This window comes from Aulonocara stuartgranti (genome assembly GCF_965226115.1).
Source record: "Aulonocara stuartgranti genome assembly, chromosome: 20".
Classification (NCBI taxonomy): Eukaryota; Metazoa; Chordata; class Actinopteri; order Cichliformes; family Cichlidae; genus Aulonocara; species Aulonocara stuartgranti.
Window position 1 is genome coordinate 33,637,696 of NC_138956.1, and position 20,801 is coordinate 33,658,496.

At 39.4% G+C, this 20,801-nt stretch overlaps 4 protein-coding genes across 6 annotated transcripts in view; 3 read left to right on the top strand and 1 right to left on the bottom strand.

Moving 5' to 3' along the window:
* LOC309697206 (uncharacterized protein) overlaps positions 1–16,188 on the top strand; it is a 39,870-nt gene extending 23,682 nt beyond the window's left edge. Inside the window, exons 8-9 of the mRNA XM_082518932.1 lie at positions 13,683–13,838; positions 13,969–16,188. Coding sequence (XP_082375058.1) covers positions 13,683–13,838; positions 13,969–14,154 — 342 coding nt within the window. The 3' untranslated portion in view covers positions 14,155–16,188. The remainder of the gene's footprint in view (positions 1–13,682; positions 13,839–13,968) is intronic.
* LOC309697213 (uncharacterized protein) lies at positions 4,895–9,433 on the top strand. 3 transcript variants are annotated; one of them, XM_082518946.1, is made up of 7 exons: positions 4,895–4,958; positions 5,716–6,053; positions 6,280–6,426; positions 7,103–7,195; positions 7,855–7,892; positions 7,975–8,129; positions 8,417–9,433. In XM_082518946.1, exons 2-7 carry the CDS (start codon positions 5,939–5,941, stop codon positions 8,421–8,423), a joined length of 555 nt encoding a protein of 184 aa, XP_082375072.1. In that variant the 5' UTR covers positions 4,895–4,958; positions 5,716–5,938; the 3' UTR covers positions 8,424–9,433. The 3 variants fall into 3 exon arrangements, with proteins under 3 accessions (XP_082375072.1, XP_082375071.1, XP_082375073.1); XM_082518945.1 differs by having other exon boundaries at positions 8,503–9,433; XM_082518947.1 differs by lacking the exon at positions 7,103–7,195 and having other exon boundaries at positions 8,503–9,433.
* LOC309697211 (uncharacterized protein) lies at positions 10,204–13,129 on the top strand. The gene is made up of 5 exons (XM_082518942.1): positions 10,204–10,925; positions 11,623–11,973; positions 12,201–12,347; positions 12,715–12,816; positions 13,009–13,129. The coding sequence occupies exons 1-5, from the start codon at positions 10,892–10,894 to the stop codon at positions 13,062–13,064; spliced, it is 690 nt and encodes a 229-aa protein (XP_082375068.1). The 5' UTR covers positions 10,204–10,891; the 3' UTR covers positions 13,065–13,129.
* Positions 16,189–16,261: 73 nt separating the features above from the next.
* The window catches only part of cables2b (Cdk5 and Abl enzyme substrate 2b), a 54,646-nt gene continuing 50,106 nt past the window's right edge, over positions 16,262–20,801 (bottom strand). Inside the window, exon 10 of the mRNA XM_082518931.1 lies at positions 16,262–20,036. Within this exon, the coding sequence (XP_082375057.1) occupies positions 19,890–20,036 (147 nt within the window). The 3' untranslated portion in view covers positions 16,262–19,889. The remainder of the gene's footprint in view (positions 20,037–20,801) is intronic.

Here is a 20,801-nt window from a genome sequence, read left to right on the forward strand (position 1 = left end):
ACTCTCACCCACAGAGCAACTCTGAGACCTTTTTCAGCTTCAGTGTTTCTCTCATCAGCCTCCACACCACCAACAGCACAGAGTTTAAGCTCAACTTCAGGAAGCTCCACACCTTCATCAGCCTCGTCTGGAAGTTCAGATACGTTATAGATTTTTATATACACCTCATTCCAAATTATTATGCAAATTGTGTTTAAGTGTCATAAAGATTAAATAAGTTTTTTTCAATTAAACCCATGGATCGAATTGTGTCTCAGGGCTCTTTGCATGACTGAAATCAATCTCGGACACCTATGATCATTAGTTTGCCAGGTGAGCCCAATTAAAGGAAAAACTACTAAAGAAGGATGTTTCGCATTATTGAGCACACCACCATTTTTAAGCAATATAGGAAGGAAAAATGATCTCTCTGCTGCTGAAAAGCATGAAACAGATGAATGCCTTGGACATGTAATAAAAAAAACTCAGCTATTTCGAAAAAACTTAAGTGTGATCAGCATGTTAAGAGATTTGTGGCTTAGTCAGAGCATACACAGGTTTGTGCAGATAAAGGCACAATGAGGAAGGTTTCTGCCAGACAAATACATCCGATTAAGAGAGCAGCTGCTAAAAGGCCATTTCAAAGCAGCAAACACATGTTTGAAGCTGCTGGTGCCTCTGCAGGCCTGTGAACATCAAGGTGTAGGATCCTCCAGAGACTGGCAGTTGTGCATAAACCTTATATTCGGCCACCCCTAACCAATGCTCACAAGCAGAAACGGCTGCAGTGGGCCCAAAACTACATGAAGACTAATTTTCAAACAGTCCTGTTCACTGATGAGTGAGAAGGTGTGAAAATGACCTCTGCAAAGTATGTGGAGTTTCTGACTGGCCACTTTCTTCCATGGTACAAAGAGAAGAACTGTGCCTTCCACAACAAAACCATCTTAATGCAAGACAATGCATCATCTCATGCTACAAGGAATACCTCTGCACCATTGGCTGCTATCGGCATAAAAGGAGAGAAACTCATGGTGTGGGTCCCCGTTCTTCCCTGACTTCAATCCTATTGCATTTGAATCTCAGCTGCATTTGAATAAAGCACCAAATCCGCACTTAAGCTTAAATTTCAAAACTTACATTTTAACTACTGATTTTATCCGTTTTGATTTTATATACTGTTTTGTTTGTTTGTTTGTTTGTTTGTTTGCTTGCTTGCTTGCTTGCTTGCTTGCTTGCTTGTTTTAATCAATTTTAAATCATGCTTTTTATTTGTTTTTGTTTCTAATGTCTCTGTAAAGCACTTTGAATCGTCTTGTTGTTGAATTGTGCTATACAAATAAACTTGCCTTGCCTTGCCTATTGAGAACCTTTGGAGCATCCTCAAGCAGAAAATATGAGGGTGGAAGGCAGATCACATCCAAACAGCAGCTCTGGGAGGCTATTCTGTTTAGAATATTCTGTTTATTCTGCTTATTCTGTTTATTCTGCTATTCTGGGAGGCTACAACTGTTTACACTGTGTGAGTAAAATAAATCTTCTCTGTTAAGCTCTTGCAGATGTTCTGCTTTATGTGCGTCTGATTCTGGTCGTTGTCATCAGCATCTTTTTAGCATCTTTGCTGATGAAGAGCAGAGCCATTAAACCCAGAGGTGAGGCTACAGGAAACACATGACAACAGTGTTTTCATCACTTCAGAGCTCATCACACTAATGCACATTCATTTCCTGGAGTCTAATACCTCAGTGAACAAGTTTTAATAGTAAACATTTAAGAGTACACATTGTAGGAAATTACTCATCATGTCACAGTGGAAACAGATTTATGTGCTAACAACAGGAGTCAGACAAGAAAAATGCAAAGAAAACGCCTGAAATCAGCTTCTGTCTGTCAACAGATGCAGTTTATTTAGTAGGAAAATATCATTTTCATCATTTATATACAGAAAAGCCAAACAGAGCCTGGCACAGAGATTCTTCCTCAACAAAATAATCACAGTTTGTACAAAGTTTGTTTAATTCTTCTGTAACAGTCGGCCTGATAAAAGTGTGTCCATCAAGGTTATTAGAGTTAACTAAAACTAAACTAAAAGCTTAAAGTAGTGAATGAACTAAAATGATATTTAATAAGATCAAATAAAAATATACAGGAACTGTTCTTAGTTTGCTGTTGTTGTGGTTCATATTGGCGGCACATGTATCAGTAACTGATTACTGCCAGTTATCATCGTCGATCCTGAGTTTACTTCCTCAGGTTCTACTTGGTGAACACGTCTTAAAGACTGATGTTTATCTTCTGATGTTTTTTCAGGACCTCCTGTGGAATCTGAGCGTGCTGACATCACACAGGTGAGTTTTAGGACTTGTGAGACAGCTGAGCTTCATCACAGCTTGATTTGTATCAAGCAGCTGGTTTGATCTCCTTCTGCAGGACAACCAGTTGTGTGAAGAGATCAGAGAGGAGGACAGACAGAGCAGTTCACCTCCTGCAGGAGTGTGTTCAGTGTACGCTACACCAAAAGCCTTCAACCAGATGGAGATGGAGACACAGACCTCGGCAGCCTCTCCACCTCTGCTCACAACAAAGTAAAACTGTGGTCTGATTCTAGGCTCTTTGATTTTTACTATAGCATCTCTTTCTACCAGCTAATATTAATGATGAGGAATGCACAAAGTCAATGCAGACTCTCTGCTCCCAGTTTATTAGGTACAGCTAGTTAAAAACAGTCCAATAATAAAATCTTTAATTTGTTATTAGAGATGATGATGATTGTTGTTATTTGTGGTACAGTTGTTAGTGTTTTGGATATTTTCATTATTTTGTTCATTTCTGCTTCATGCACAGGCTGAGGGTAACTTTATCATTTAATTTAGAGTCTGAAGTTTGATGTCAGGCTAACGATGACATGAATGGAGTTGATTACGCTGAAGTTTACTTCACATATTCCCACCACCAACAGCGCCCCCCAGTGGTGATGCAGCTGATGTCGTCTCCTCCAGGCTTCAGGCACATGCCAGCCCTGCCAACCACACCACAGATCTCCTCTGCTGCTGAAAAACACCAGCAGTGATGCTGTTGATGGAACCTCAGTGACTAAAACAGTTTATGACGTTTATCACCTGCAGACAAACAATCAGCCTCAGTTTAAAGCTTTTTAATTGCAGCTGCTTATAATTTAGTTTAACAGATAATTGATTGTTTTTCATTTTCTCAAACTGGAATATTTCCCAGTTTGAAAAACTATTCTTGATTCGTGATTCTGTTGGACAGATTCAGTGAGAGAGCTGCACAAAATGATGCATATAGGAGGGAGTATGGAGAGTTATTAGATCAGCCAGCAGGTAGGCTGTTCTTGGAGGGAGGTCCTTAGATGTAGTCATGAAAAACGCTCCAGGTGGCTGATTTTGCATGTGCGATCAGAATAAATTTAAAAGAAGTCTGAAATATTTTATTTGCCAGAAAAAACATTTGATAAATATTTGACACAATAAAGTAAATATAATGTGAACGAGAGCTGGGTTTGGCCTGTGATCATTATTGTTTATACTTATTCTGGATTTATCAGTTCTGCTCTTTTATTGTGTCAACAAAAGCTTAATATTTGCTTATGATCAAATCTGTTTTGTGAATTTATATCTTGAAGCAATAAAATTAAATCAGGAACTGTTTCTTTGTCTTCCTGTGATCACAGACAGTCTCCCATCCCCGAGTCTTCATTTGTTGCTGCTCAGTTTTAATTTCAAAAGCACGTCATGATGGACTTTTCGTCTGTTTTTCACTTTTTCTACAAATATCTGATTAATTAATCCAATCCAACTTTATTTATAGAGCACTTTAAAAACAACATGTTTGATCAAAGTGCTTTCCAATAAAAAACAGATAAAAGTTTAGAAACCATACATTAAACAGACAAAGAAAGTTAAATAACAATAAAATAAATACATAAATGAAAAAATCAGTCAATATTAAAACATTAGTAAAATACAACATGATTATTTTATTCATATAATAAATAAAATTAACAAATTAAAAACCGATTGAGAGCAGCCAAAAGCGAACTAAAACCTACTACAAGTTGATTCTGGTAATACTCCTAAAAAACCTTGGAGAAAATGTGCGTTTTTAAAAGAGATTTAAACAATAACATTTTTTTGCTTTTCTACATTTACTAAAATAAATGTAGGTGAAGAACTTTTATGCTGATTTTTAGATGTAGAAAATAGTCTTTAGTAGGATTGTAGTGTACTGTTTGATCTGCAGGACTGACAGTGAATTATAACTAACACCTCTTATAAGCATGCTGGAAACAGGCTGGCTTAAATAACTAGTTATTCTTTATTTCCATTTATTTCCATTTAAATATACATACTGGTCTTCTAAAAAGAGTTTTATCTGCTCCACTTCCTGCTGAATCGAACAGGAGCCTTTATTTTGGAAATTTACAGGAAGTTCCGCATCACGTTGTTCCAAGTAACTTGACACGGTCGTGATTAGAGACAGAAACTGTCGTCTGCTGAAGTTTAGCTCCATCAAAGTTGTCCTTGAGTCAGAGCTGTTGAAGTTTATCAGCTGGCCCCTAAACAGTCAGATGAATGTTCGGGAGAAGCCGCTAAAATCGCACAAGTTCCGGTTTCATGTGATCAACGATGCTCCGTGTCTCTGTCAGCTGTTTTACTGAGCCATGAGCTCCATGAAGAGAGTCCAGAGATTCCACTAGATGGATCCTTCCAGCGTGACCTCCAGGATCCAGACCTGCACACACACTCAGACTGCCGGGATTTAGGATCGCATCACTCACCCTCGACTGGTGAGAGAGAAGGAGTGTGTGTGTGTGTGTGTGTGTGTGTGTGTGGTTTGAAGGCGTGACCGTCATTAAGAGAAGTAAGAAGTTCCTGGTTTGAAGTAAAGAAGAGCTGAAGCAGCATTAAACCATCAGAGCTCTGAGATGAAACACACTTTGCTCTGCTTCATCTTCCTCAGTGAGTAAATTCTCTTCTTATTTCTGTCACTTTCTCTGTTCTAACTTTTATTTGTCTCCATTTTATTTTTAAATTTTAAACTTCCTTCTTCATTTCCTTGTTCTCCCTCATAGTTAGTGGTTGTTGTGGTTAAACATGCAGGTTATTAAAAGCATAAGAAAATCCTTGAAATATATCCAGTTTGAAATATATAAATCTGTGTGGAATTTAAATGTTTCCACAAACTTTTTTGTAATTTGCAAATTATTTTTACTTTCAAACCAGTTTGATCCCCAGAAATCTTCTACTTTTTATTGGACACTGAATTTGTAATCAAATACTTTTCGTCTACTCTTCTATGAGAGACAAACTTATAATAGTAGAGCTGATGAAACAAACACTCTGTTTCATTTCTTCTCTTAATGAGCTGAAGAGCAACAAAGTGAGCGGTGACAACGTGAGAACTGGATGTTTAGCAGCGCGACTAAAATGTTCATTTCACATACAAATATAGAATTAGCTGCTGCCGATGATGATGATGATGTTATCAAAGATACAAAAATGAATTTTGACCTTTATTTATCTTTTTCACAACCTTAAACTCTGAATCTTCCACATCAGATGCTTTGTGTTTGTGTATAAAACAGGAAGTTTGCTGTTTGCAACTAAAAACAGAAAAGTGAAGTTAACTGAACTTCTGTGATCAGTTCAAATTCATAATCATCTGTCACATTTAATCTATAGTAAGATTGTAACTAATGATTGTTCATCCTTTCAGCAGCACTTCAGGATGGAAACACTGGTTTGGTCAAAGCACAAACTCTCACCCACAGAGCAGAGGAAGGAGGAAACATCGCAGTTAAATGCAACTTTTATTTCTCTGGAAGCAGGAAACTCTTCTGTAAGAAAAAATGTGAAGATGAAACATTCTTGTTGAAACATCTGATGATGCAGCTCAGAACGGCAGATACAGCATTAAATATGAAAACTCATATAATATTATGTATGTGAGCATCACACAGCTGAAACAGTCTGACTCAGGACGGTACAGGTGCTCTTTGGACGAACGCCGGTGGACAGTTGGAAACTCTGATTTTGAGCTGATTGTCACAGAAGGTGAGTTTCTGCTAACAGTCGTGTTGTCTTTGAAGGTGTGACAGAAGCTTCACGTCTCAAAAGCAGCTACTTTTCCTTCAAATCACCTACAGATGTTATATTTATCTGAAACATCAAGTTTCATCAGTTCTGCTGTCAAACAGCCCATAACCACGTCAGTCACATGCAGATATATAAACTGCTTCAAGTGGTCTTATTATGACTCTGATGCTTTCATTGTTCACAGCTTCAACCACTTCAACACCAAACGGGACTCTGAGACCTTTTTCAGCTTCAGTGTTTCTCTCATCAGCCTCCACACCACCAACAGCACAGAGTTTAAGCTCAACTTCAGGAAGCTCCACACCTTCATCAGCCTCCTCTGGAAGTTCAGGTACGTTATAGATTTTTATATGTATGCAGATTTACATGTGATGAAGATCCATTACTGAGTGAACTACACAAGAATGACACATTAAGAGCTGTGGATGAATCACTCTGATCTTTTAGTGACGTAAAAGAGAAAAACTGTAGAAATAAAGAGAAATAAGTTTCCACCACAGCAGCTGAGAGAGGACATGGCTGACTTCCTCACAGCAGCACTGCATGAGACAGATATAGACTGTGATTAGTCGCTGTTTGGTTTCAGAGCGTTTTCACAAGTGTCAGTGTAACAGACACAGACAGAGGAAAGCATTGTGGGAGCTGTAGTTGTTACTGAGGGTTTGAAGCAGAATGAGGAGCTGCTTAAGTTTTAGCAGAAAGTACAACAGCAGGAACTTAACACAGAAAACTTGGTGAAAGTATAAAAACTTTCTGTGCTTCTGAGTAACTACTTCATTAAATAATTTCATGCACAATAAAAAATTTAAAAAGACAACAACTCAGGACTCTACAGGAGTAACACGATGACGACCGCACACACTGCCTCAAACGGCCCAACAGCACAGCTTTTCCTCTTTATATGCCCCGCCCACAATTATGAGAGGAAACGCCTGCGGTCAGTTGTTACACCACCACTGCTGTAACAACTGTTTACACTGTGTGAGTAAAATAAATCTTCTCTGCAGGTGTGCCGCTTTATGTGCGTCTGATTGTGGTCGTTGTCATCAGCATCTTTTTAGCATCTTTGCTGATGAAGAGCAGAGCCACTAAACCCAGAGGTGAGGCTACAGGAAACACATGACAACAGTGTTGTCATCACTTCAGAGCTCATCACACTAATGCACAGTCATTTCCTGGAGTCTAATACCTCAGTGAACAAGTTTGAATAGTAAACATTTAAGAGTACACATTGTAGGAAATTACTCATCATGTCACAGTGGAAACAGATTTATGTGCTAACAACAGGAGTCAGACGAGAAAAATGCAAAGAAAATGCCTGAAATCAGCTTCTGTCTGTCAACAGATGCAGTTTATTTAGTAGGAAAATATCATTTTCATCATTTTATATACAGAAAAGCCAAACAGAGCCTGGCACAGAGATTCTTCCTCAACAAAATAATCACAGTTTGTACAAAGTTTGTTTAATTCTTCTGTAACAGTCGGCCTGATAAAAGTGTGTCCATCAAGCTTATTAGAGTTAACTAAAACTAAACTAAAAGCTTAAAGTAGTGAATTAACTAAAATGATCTTTAATAAGATCAAATAAAAATATACAGGAACTGTTCTTAGTTTGCTGTTGTTGTGGTTCATATTGGCGGCACATGCATCAGTAACTGATTACTGCCAGTTATCATCGTCGATCCTGAGTTTACTTCCTCAGGTTCTACTTGGTGAACACGTCTTAAAGACTGATGTTTATCTTCTGATGTTTTTTCAGGACCTCCTGTGGAATCTGAGCGTGCTGACATCACACAGGTGAGTTTTAGGACTTGTGAGACAGCTGAGCTTCATCACAGCTTGATTTGTATCAAGCAGCTGGTTTGATCTCCTTCTGCAGGACAACCAGTTGTGTGAAGAGATCAGAGAGGAGGACAGACAGAGCAGTTCACCTCCTGCAGGAGTGTGTTCAGTGTACGCTACACCAACAGCCTTCAGCCAGATGGAGATGGAGACACAGACCTCGGCAGCCTCTCCACCTCTGCTCACAACAAAGTAAAACTGTGGTCTGATTTTAGGCTCTTTGATTTTTACCATAGCATCTCTTTCTACCAGCTAATATTAATGATGAGGAATGCACAAAGTCAATGCAGACTCTCTGCTCCCAGTTTATTAGGTACAGCTAGTTAAAACAGTCCAATAATAAAATCTTTAATTTGTTATTAGAGATGATGATGATTGTTGTTATTTGTGGTACAGTTGTTAGTGTTTTGGATATTTTCATTATTTTGTTCATTTCTGCTTCATGCACAGGCTGAGGGTAACTTTATCATTTAATTTAGAGTCTGAAGTTTGATGTCAGGCTAACGATGACATGAATGGAGTTGATTACGCTGAAGTTTACTTCACATATTCCCACCACCAACAGCGCCCCCCAGTGGTGATGCAGCTGATGTCGTCTCCTCCAGGCTTCAGGCACATGCCAGCCCTGCCAACCACACCACAGATCTCCTCTGCTGCTGAAAAACACCAGCAGTGATGCTGTTGATGGAACCTCAGTGACTAAAACAGTTTATGACGTTTATCACCTGCAGACAAACAATCAGCCTCAGTTTAAAGCTTTTTAATTGCAGCTGCTTATAATTTAGTTTAACAGATAATTGATTCTGTTTTTCATTTTCTCAAACTGGAATATTTCCCAGTTTGAGAAACTATTCTTGCTATAGTGATTCTATCGGACAGATTCAGTGAGAGAGCTGCACAAAATGATGCATATAGGAGGGAGTATGGAGAGTTATTAGATCAGCCAGCAGGTAGGCTGTTCTTGGAGGGAGGTCCTTAGATGTAGTCATGAAAAACGCTCCAGGTGGCTGATTTTGCATGTGCTCAACTATTTATGATGATGTGTATTTAAACTAAACCACTGGAACTCAGCTAAACTGCTGTGTCACCTGTCTGTGTTGTCAAATCAAGAATTTAACATGGAAATATTTTCTAATATAAAAGCAATAAAATGAAGATAAACACTTGGTAAATATTTCCCTTCACAGCTCAAGTGTCAGAAGAGACTGGATGAAGGTCTGAATGTCAAAAGATTCAAGTTATGATCAGAACAAATTTAAAAGAAGTCTGAAATATTTTATTTGCCAGAAAAAACATTTGATAAATATTTGACACAATAAAGTAAATATAATGTGAACGAGAGCTGGGTTTGGCCTGTGATCATTATTGTTTATACTTATTCTGGATTTATCAGTTCTGCTCTTATTGTGTCAACAAAAGCTTAATATTTGCTTATGATCAAATCTGTTTTGTGAATTTATGTCTTGAAGCAATAAAACCTTCCATTAAAACAGGAACTGTTTCTTTGTCTTCCTGTGATCACAGACAGTCTCCCATCCCCGAGTCTTCATTTGTTGCTGCTCAGTTTTAATTTCAAAAACACGTCATGATGGACTTTTCATCTGTTTCTCACTTTTTCTACAAATATCTGATTAATTAATCAAATCCAACTTTATTTATAGAGGACTTTAAAAATAACATGTTTGTCCAAAGCTTTCCAATAAAAAACAGAAGTTTAAAAACCACAGATTAAACAGACAAGCTAAGTTAAATAACAATAAAATAAATACATAAATGAAAAAAGTAAATAAGTAAATATTCAATATTAAAACATTAGTAAAATACATGATTATTTTATTCATATAATAAATAAAATTAACAAATTTAAAATACAGATTGAGAGCAGCCTACTACAAGTTGATTCTGGTAATACTCCTAAAAAACCATGAAGAAAATGTGCGTTTTTAAAAGAGATTTAGAAATTTCAAGTGTTGGGGCAGCTGATTCCATAAATTGGTGGCCACAGAAGCTAAAGCTCGGTCCCCCCAGTGTTTCGGTCTCGACATGGGGACAGCAAGGACTGACTGGTCAGCTGATCTGAGAGACCTTTGTGGAGTGTTTGGGTGCAGAAGGTCTGACAGGTAAACAGGAGTCAGGCCAGCAAACAATAAAATTTTTTACTTTTCTACATTTACTTAAACAAATGTAGGTAAAAAAAAAAAAACTTTTATGCTGATTTTTAGATGTAGAAAAAATTAATTAATAGGATTGTAGTGTTCTGTTTGATCTGCAGGACTGACAGTGTATTATAACTAACACCTCTTATAACCATGCTGGAAACAGGCTGGCTTAAATAACTAGTTATTCTTTATTTCCATTTATTTCCATTTAAATATACATACTGGTCTTCTAAAAAGAGTTTTATCTGCTCCACTTCCTGCTAAGTCAAACAGGAGCCTTTATTTTGGAAATTTACAGGAAGTTCTGCATCACGTTGTTCCAGGTAACTTGACATGCTCGTGATTTGAGACAGAAACTGTCTCGTCTGCTGAAGTTTAGCTCCATCAAAGTTGTCCTTGAGTCAGAGCTGTTGACGTTTATCAGCTGGCCCCTAACAGTCAGATGAATGTTCGGGAGAAGCCGCTAAAATCGCACAAGTTCCGGTTTCATGTGATCAACGATGCTCCGTGTCTCTGTCAGCTGTTTTACTGAGCCATGAGCTCCATGAAGAGAGTCCAGAGATTCCACTAGATGGATCCTTCCAGCGTGACCTCCAGGATCCAGACCTGCACACACACTCAGACTGCCGGGATTTAGGATCGCATCACTCACCCTCGACTGGTGAGAGAGAAGGAGTGTGTGTGTGTGTGTGTGTGTGTGGTTTGAAGGCGTGACCTCGTCATTAAGAGAAGTAAGAAGTTCCTGGTTTGAAGTGAAGAAGAACTGAAGCAGCATTAAACCATCAGAGCTCTGAGATGAAACACACTTTGCTCTGCTTCATCTTCCTCAGTGAGTAAATTCTCTTCTTATTTCTGTCACTTTCTCTGTTCTAAGTCTTATTTGTCTCCATTTTATTTTCATTTGTAGGTAATCGCTCAGTTTTACAACTCACTTCTTCTCTGTCATAGTTACTGGTTTCTGTGGTTAAACATAGTGTGAAGTTTGGAAATGAATCAAACATGCAGCTTATTGAAAGCATAAGAAAACTCCTTGAAATGTATAAACATGTGGAATTTAAATGTTTCCACAAACTTTATTATTTTGTTTCACACCAGTTTGATCCCCAAAATTTCTACTTTATGTTGTAGACAGAATCTGTAATCAAATACTTTTCCTCCTCTTTGAGAGACAGACTTACAACACTGATGAAACAGCACTCTGTGTTTCATTTCTTTTTGAACTGAAACGTTTGGATGTTTAGCAGCAGATGTAAAACACTCATTTCACATGCAAACATAGAAACAGATGATGGTGATGATGATGATGTCATCAAAGATTAATAATAATGAATCTTTTTCACAACCTTAAACTCTGAATCTTCCACATCAGATGTTTTGTGTTTGTGTATAAAACAGGAAGTTTGCTGTTTGCAAATAAAACTAGAAAAATGAAGTTAACTGAACTTCTGTCATCAGTTAAAATTAATAATCATCTGTCACATTTAATCTATAGTAAGATTGTAACTAATGATTGTTCATCCTTTCAGCAGCACTTCAGGATGGAAACACTGGTTTGGTCAAAGCACAAACTCTCCCTCACAGAGCAGAGGAAGGAGGAAGCATCACAGTTAAATGCAACTTTTATTTGTCTGGAAGCAGGAAACTCTTCTGTAAGGAAAAATGTGAAGATGGAAACATTCTTGTTGAAACATCTGATGATGCAGCTCAGAATGGCAGATACAGCATTAAATATGAAAACAAAGGTCTTACCTCATCTAATATTATGTATGTGAGCATCACACAGCTGAAACAGTCTGACTCAGGATGGTACAGGTGCTCTTTGGACAAACGCTGGTGGACAGATGGAAACTCTGATTTTGAGCTGATTGTCACAGAAGGTGAGTTTCTGCTAACAGTCGTGTTTGTCTTTGAAGGTGTGACAGAAGCTTCACGTCTCAAAAGCAGCTACTTTTCCTTCAAATCACCTACAGATGTTATATTTATCTGAAACATCAAGTTTCATCAGTTCTGCTGTCAAACAGCCCATAACCACGTCAGTCACATGCAGATATATAAACTGCTTCAAGTGGTCTTATTATGACTCTGATGCTTTCATTGTTCACAGCTTCAACCACTTCAACACCAAACGGGACTCTGAGACCTTTTTCAGCTTCAGTGTTTCTCTCATCAGCCTCCACACCACCAACAGCACAGAGTTTAAGCTCAACTTCAGGAAGCTCCACATCTTCATCAGCCTCCTCTGGAAGTTCAGGTACGTTATAGATTTTTAGATGTATGCAGATTTACATGTGATGAAGATCCATTACTGAGTGAACTACACAAGAATGACACATTAAGAGCTGTGGATGAATCACTCTGATCTTTTAGTGACGTAAAAGAGAAAAACTGTAGAAATAAAGAGAAATAAGTTTCCACCACAGCAGCTGAGAGAGGACATGGCTGACTTCCTCACAGCAGCACTGCATGAGACAGATATAGACTGTGATCAGCACATTTCTGCCTTCTGCAACACAACTTGTTACTCTGTATGTGCACAACTTTACTGCTAGATGAACAGACCTGGAGGCCACATGTTTACACTGCGAGTAAAAGAAATCTTCTCTGTTAAACTCCTGCAGATGTTCTGATTTATGTGGGTCTGATTCTGCTCGTTATGATCGTCGTCTTATCAGCAGCTCTGCTGATTTTCTACATGAAGAGGAGGACCACTAAACCCAGAGGTGAGGCACAGATTTAATATTCTGTCAAACAATAGAAATGTCAAAACGTAGCATGTACGCTATAATCTGCTGCCTTATTCAGTGTACTGGTAAATAATCTGCCTTTAAAAGGTGTTTATGATGACAAAGTATAATTTTTTATCACCATTTAAACACAACAACCAAATAGAAAAGATTTTTTCTCTTTCCCAGTTTTCCACCTTTTTTTGTATAAAATCAGCGTAACTCTGATCCAGTCACCACGATGAGAGTGTGTCTACGTCATGGTAACACCAGATAATCTCAGACTGACAGAGCTGCTGTGAAAACAGACCGTTGGACTGAAAGGTGTTACTGATCGGATGGTGACGATCACCAACAGTCTCACTTGGATATGTTCAAAAATAATCCTTCAAAATCACAGTTTTATCAAATAACCACAAAACACAGGGAAACATGGCACCATGGCTGATCTGTCTCAGCTCAGAATGTCCCAGTTTGCATGAATTAAGTCAGGTGTGATGTTTCTGTCACGCTGTTTTCACCTTTGTAGTTCAGTTTGTAAAAAGAGCACCGGATGTTCATTTATGACTCACAACAGAAACTGGTGGTAGCAGATTTGATTGATATAGTTTTGATTCTTTATCAGTCATGTGTCTTATCTAACTGTAGTTTATATGAAGTTCTTCATATCGTTCCTGAGTTTAGTTCCTCGGGTTCTTCTTCCTGTTATGTGTCTTAAAGACAGACGTTTATTTTCTGAGCTGCATGTTTTTCAGGACCTCCTGTGGAAACGGACACAGAGGTGAGTTTTAGGACCTGTGACACACATCAGCTTCATTATTGTTTGCTTTGCATCTGTCAGCTGGTTTATTCTCCTGCTGCAGGCCGACAGGTTGTATGAAGAGATCAGAGAGGGTGACGTAGCGAGCAGGTCACCTCCTGTAAAAGTGTCTTCAGTTTATGATTACGCCAAAGGTCCCCGTTCAGGTGGAGATGAAAGCGGAGGCATCTACTGCCTCGTCACCTCTGCTCAGAACAACGTGAGTAAAACTGTGTTGTGATTCTAAGCTGAGGCCATAAAGCAGGCAACTGTTTGTGTAGTGAAGTAATTCATCTGTTCTCAGACAACAAACTCAGATTCTAAAGTTTGATCTCACTTTTGTATCCCAGGTTGAAGACAACTCGCATAGTCTCTATTACGCTGAGGTGGATTTTTCCCACAGTCCTGACACAAACGGCGCCCCCTGTGGTAACACAGCTGATGTCGTCTACTCCAAGTCTTCAGAGGACCTCAGCACCACCAACCACACCAAAGATGCTTCACCTCCTCTGTACTCTACTGTTACATCAGTATGAACTACATCAGGACTTAAGCTATGGATGAAGTCTTAACTCTCTCAGTGGACAACAGCTCAACACAACTGATACAAAAGTTTATTTATTTTTCTGCTTTTGACATGTTTTGAAGTTAAACGTGGAGTCAGCCTCGGGATAAAGTGACTTTTATTTTAGCTTAACATTGAACTAAAGAATGTTGCAATACCACAGTTATAATAGCACATGTTAGCATTATGGTATGATGCTACAGCACAGATCCAATAAGAAGAGAACTGTGCATTTTGAAGACTTCCAGCCTTCTGTACTCGTCTTTGGAGTATTCCATCATTGCATTTAGCAGTTGAGACTGCAGAAAGTTAATGTACAGACCGCTGTGTGAGGATGAATGTTGCAGAGTGATTAGGTCAGCCCGGACGTTTCACCTCTTTCAGATGACGTTTAGCTGAGAAAAGCCACAGCATGCAGATAAATAAACTACTTCATGTGGTGTTACTATGACCGATTGTTTCACTCTTCACAAGTCAGTCATAGCAGACCCAAATATAGCAGAAATAGATTTTCAGCCTTCTGTACAGAGGACAAAAAACAGGTTATTATAGCTAATTTTTCATGCATGACAGGATAGTTTTATATTGCTCCCTCATTTCCATTCCGAAGCTTAAAAAATCACACAAAGTTGAAAAAACAACTGGATATAAGGCGGGCGGTCCTCTACCAGAGGCCTCGGAGCTTGAGGGTCCTACGCAGATCCATCTTTGCTGTTCCAGGACTGCGCTCTTCTGGACAGAGATCTCGGATGTTGTTCCTGGGGTCTGGTGGAGCCACTCCTAGCTTGGGAGTCACTGCACCGAGCGCTCCGATTACCACTGGGACCACCGTTACCTTCACCCTCCACATCTTCTCTAGCTCTTCTCTGAGCCCTTAATACTTCTCGTGTTCCTTCTTCCTGATGTTGCTGTCATATTGCTACATCTATCACTATGGCCGTCTTTCTCTGCTCGTCCACCACTTTTCTTTCCGGCCATCCCCATTTGTCTGTCTGTATCTGGAAATCCCACAGGATCTTAGCTCAGTCATTCTCCACCACCCTAGGGGGGCATCTTCCATTTTGACCTCAGGACTTTCAGGCCATACAGATGTTCCTGTATACTATTCCGGCTTGGTAATGGCATTCCATGTATTCACTTCCTGCTAGCATCTTACACCCTGCTGTTATGTGCTGGATTGTCTCAGGGGGATCTTTACACAGCCTGCACCTGATCACGGGCAAGGCGTAGGTGTCGATAGCCCGGATCTTGTTCTTACCGGTCAGCTGACTCCTCAGGACTTGCCTGACCCTCTGCAGGTACTTGGTGGTTGCAGCTTTCCTAGCGGCCTCTCCACTGTTTCCATTTGGTTGTGGGATTCCCAAATACTTGTAGCTGTCCTCGATGTTTGCAGTGTTGCCCTCTGGTAGTGCATCAGTGAATCGATGTCTCATTCACTCATACAGCTTGATGTTATCCATGTAGAAGATGGGCTGACAACTGCTCCGTTCTGTAGTCGGTATCCGTAGCCAGTCTTGTCAATGATCTCACTGAGAGGGTTCAGGCCTATGCAGAACAGCAGTGGGGACAGAGCATCTCCTTGGTAGATCCCACACTTTATGGTAACATGCTATTGGCTTGAAGTAGGCCTCCAGTGTTGTACGCCACATCCCCATTGAGTTCCTGTTGATCTTGTACAACTCTAGGCAGTCCAGGATCCAGCTGTGGGGCATCCAGTCATAGGCCTTCTTGTAGTTAATCCAGGCAGTGCACAGGTTGGTGAGCCTGGTCTTGCAGTCTTGGGCGACTGTTTCGTCCACCAGTAGCTGGTGTTTCACTCCTCCGGTATACTTGCCAAGTCATTTCTGTGCCCCGCTCATGTTAGCCACTGTGATGCCCGACAGGAGCTTCCATGTGGTAGTTGGAGATATATATTGAAATATTTAGCTGCCGTGGAATCACAATGTATAAAGTTATTGTTGCACATGTATCAGTGTTTTGACTGTTTTTCCTTTACAGACTTGTTCTTTAAATAATTAACTGTAACAAATTAACATCAACTTTATACCTAAACAACAACAAAAAAATGAAGAGATGCAGTAATTTACATATTTTAATGAAAATAAACATAAACATTGGCATTTTAACAGTGTATGGTCTTTATCCTTTACAAAAATCTTATAAATATTACAATACACACATTTCCTTCACTTGTGCAGTGGAAGTATTTGAGCTCAGCTTCCTCATACAAAGAATATTTACCTTAGTTGCAAATCAATTCAATGCAACACGTCTTAACTAGTCTCGCCTCTTTATTTCAACTGTGTTGGATCATTAAATGTATTTATGCAAAAGTAGCAACAAAAATATTTCTGTGGCTTTAACTTATGTGACGCCTCGACTGCAACGCTGCTGAACTGCTGCGTGCTTCGTCTGTGTTGTCAACAAAAATTACAATTTTTTTTAAGTTAACAGAGAACTTAGAAGGTAAAAAAGGTAAATATAAACAAAAACAAACACTTGGTAAATATTTCCCTTTACAGCACCGCAGTGCTCAAAGAATAATAAAATGATAGTAAGCACTCAAACTAAATACAAAATGTTAATGTGACATTTAAATAACAGTGACAGGTAAAAAAATTTATTGTGGCACATTAGAGGTAAACGAACGGAGGAAGAGGAGGATGACAGAATAAAAGCTGCATAGAGTCAATATCACAAATCTCTAATGTAGAGAAGATGATTTTGGAAGCTCACGTGCCGTTTCTACTCTCAAGCAGATTCTTATCTTTAAGTTGACCGAAGTTTTGAACATTTTTCGGACTTTATCAGCGCTGCTGTTTACTACATCCTGTTAGGTACGTATGAAGAACTGAAGCATCTCAGAGCAAGTCACTGAGTGTGGATTCTTCCTCACTGTCTGTAAAACACGTCTTTACTGGAGCAGTCCAACGTCTGATTGCTTCATCAGCAAATTATACATCTTAATGCTTTTGCTGGTTAAACTCAATGAGCAGACTGATTTTATTTGGGTCGTTTGTCACAGTGAACGTCACATTGGTTCCATGTTAGTCTAAGTTGACTCCAGGCCCATGTGTGAAATAATTCTTCATATAAAAATAAACACATCTAACCCTCACTTGATGCTACTCCAGTGTTGTTTACATCCTGTTTGTAAATTAATTAAAATATGATGGATTGAAATGTAAAATGTAAAAACCTCAAAGATTTCAAATTGAATTAACAAGCAGCATTCACTGCTTCTTCTTTGTTACACTGGCTGTGCAGTCTGTCTGCCCACAGCTCTTCACATGTGTACTAAACACACACACGACATGCACGGCTGCAGTCACACACCTCACTTACACATGATATTAACACGAAGTCTCTGGGATCAGACCAATCTTATTAGAAAATAACATTTACGGGTGAACACAGTCTTAAAAGCACATGAACTGCGAGTTAGAAAGACAAACTTTGGCTAATTCAGGACAACAAGAGCTATGGTAGGAGCAGATAAAGTTTTAGGCTTTTCCAAAAACCAAACGGATCGTATCCAAACTCTTTGGGGTCTTACAGCAGAACCCTGGTCCAAACTCATTCGGCTCTCTTGCTCTGACATCTATAAAACTCAAGTCCATAAACACACGAAGGAAAATAAGATGAGTGGAAGAACGTGGAAATCTCAGGATGAACAATCATGTTTCCAACATTATCTGGTGAGAGGATAAAACACCTGCAGGTTCAAAGGAGACACGATTCTTCATCCACAGGATTATTAGTAATAAATTATTATCAGGCAGTTTTTAAATACACATCATTACAATAAGTTACTTTAAATGTAGAAAAATATTATATACTGTTGTTACTTGGTGATAAAATAAAGTCTGAGGACTGTGATGCTAAAAGGCAAAGTGCAAAAACAACTGAGGCTCAACAGGAAGTGTTTCTGAAGCCTCCTTTCAACAAAAGGCTGGAAAAGGGACATGAAGTCCACATGAATGAGTCTCCTATAAATCTTCCACTGGTGTCCTGACACCAGACTTCAACAGACGTCCTGTTGGAGGCCTCAGTTTGGTTAAATATCTGTCCCTTTACGATACAATGAAAAGAAAACTACTGAGCGATGTGTGTTTCTAAGGTATTTCATAAGCAGACACTCAGGAACTGCAGTGTTAATAGTGCAGAAAAAGGAAGTCAGTAGCCACAACGAGTTCCTGCTGTTAACATCATGAATGTGTTTGCGCTTCACTTTAAACAGATGCTCAAGTTTCAGTTTCCAGGAATATCTGTGCTAAAAATGTAAATGATCATTGCAGAACTGCAACTTTTAAGTATCTGTTAATGCTCCATGTTTAGTGTGACAGACACATTCTGATGTCCTTTCTGTAAACTGCAGTCTTACAGTCAGCGCTTCATGTTTCTTCCTATTATTAACCAGGTCAGTGTCGTCTGTGGTTTTCAGTTGTGTTGCTGCTCGTTTCAGATAATGCAGCCCATGAACATGCAGCGCGTGCAAAAGAGAAACGGTTTTCCTTTCTGACACGTTTTATTCCAAAAACTGGAGCGAATGCAAAAACTGCAATCGTCAGAGTGAGACAGCCTTTAACTGCAGTCCATAACAAACAGAAGCAAAGCAGCTGGAGACGAGTGAGCATCACAGCAGCGTTTGTCTCATATGTTATAGAGGCTCTGTGTACCAACACTAACCCCCATCATAGCTTCGTTTAAAAGGACGTCTGCACTCTCTGAACGGCATGAAGTCAAAATAGAGATAGCTGCATGTAAAGCTGGCAACACAGAAACGGAGAGACTGAGAGCAAATATCCTGATTACAGGGCAGGATAAACCTTACAAAAGAAATACAGGCTGAAGCAAAAGCAGCCACATGTTCAGGCTTGAAGAAAAATTTTGACTTCATGAAATAAATGTATTGCATGAAGTCATGAAGATAAAGGATAAAGCAGAAGCAAACCAGAAAAGAAACCACACTGCTGCTCTTCTCAAAAACAGAACTCGCAGCCTTTTTCAGTCACTGGCAGCGTCCTCGTAACGGTTTGTATCTGAGCTACAGTCGCTGAAAACACTCAGCACTATTTTCAGCCGTAAAAAATATGATTATCTGATGCATGATGCATGTGTGTCAGTGTTACTCGTAATATTTCTAATAAAGCTAAAATAAAGAACCTAAAAAACAGAGTTTAGAGAAAAGCTTTTTCAGAGTCAGTTCTGGTTTTGTTCAAAGCAAATTTCTCCCTCTGTCTTTTGTTTGTTTTTCATCTTTTGTTTTTGTTTTTTCAAGGTGCACAGTCTGTTTTTCGTTTTTCTTTTTACATGTACATTTTTGCACATTTTTGAAACCCACAGTTATAATGGCCTACACTATAAAAATAATGCTGGAGGAAGAAAACCTGAATTTTCCTGATTTTGATTTGACCTCCAGTGATTGAACCGTCAGTCACAGTGTGTGATCACTTTGGTTTTTCACGGAGGAGAGGAAGGGAACTTTTTCCTCTGCAGTGACGTCTTTGAGCCGTTTGCTGCCACGACAGCGTGGCTGAAGTCTGATGTAGTGCGCAGGAAGGAGGAGGATGATTCCTGGGTGGCGTCTGAGCCTTTGAGCCAGGCATCACGAGGACTGATCCGTCACAGTGCTGGAGCTCGAAGGTGCTGAGGTTCTCTGCAGAGGCGGAGAAGCGTGCTGCAGTGCTGCTCAGCCAGGCACTGCTATACCTGCTGCTGCTGCACCAACCGTCTGAAATGTGGCATGACTTTGCTCTCTGGGAGGTAGAGCGCCATCTCCAGGGCGACCAGGATGGTGAACTCGAATGATATGAGCTCCCTCCTGCTGATCCTGAAACGCTCCTCCAGCTTCTGCAGGAACAAACCAGCACGTGAGAGAGAACAAATACTTTCTGATGACACAAACCGTTTCATGTCTGACTCCACGTCTGTGGGAGTTTTAAATCTTGAAATTAAAATAAACATAGTATCTTTTGACATTTTTATACTGGCCGTTCATTTTAACTAAACTTCTGTGAAAAAGTATTTACCCTGTTTCCTGATTTCTTTCTTTTTCTTTTTTTTTTTTTTTAAATTTATTAGCCAAAAAGAACCCAATTAAATAAAAACTGCAGTTTTTAAATAATTATTTTAATCTATTGAGGGTTCTTTGCAGCAAGAATTGCAATTGAGTGTTTGCAATAACTGCCAACGAGTCTTTCACCTTCAAACTTCAAAACTTTCATTTTTTATTTTTAGCCGCTCAGAGATGGGTTTGCTGGTGTGTTTCTGTCAGGCTATCAATTATCACGAGTCTTCCGTGTCCTGAAGCGGCAAAGCAGCCCCAGAGCTTCCACACTACCACCACCATGTTTGATTGCTGGTTTGATGTTCTCTCTTTCTGAAATGCTTTGTTACTTTTTAACGGGACTCGGCCCTTTCAGAGAGTTCCGCTTTTGTCCACAGAACATTTCCCTCAAAGTCGTGGGAATCATCAAGATGTTGTTTGGCAAAAGTGTGATGAGTGTGATTTTTGGTCACAGTGGTTTCCTCTGACCAATGGCCATGCCATGACCTCTGACCTTAACTGAGGCAAGTGAAGCCTGCAGTTCTTTAGATGTTGTTCTAAGGTCTTTT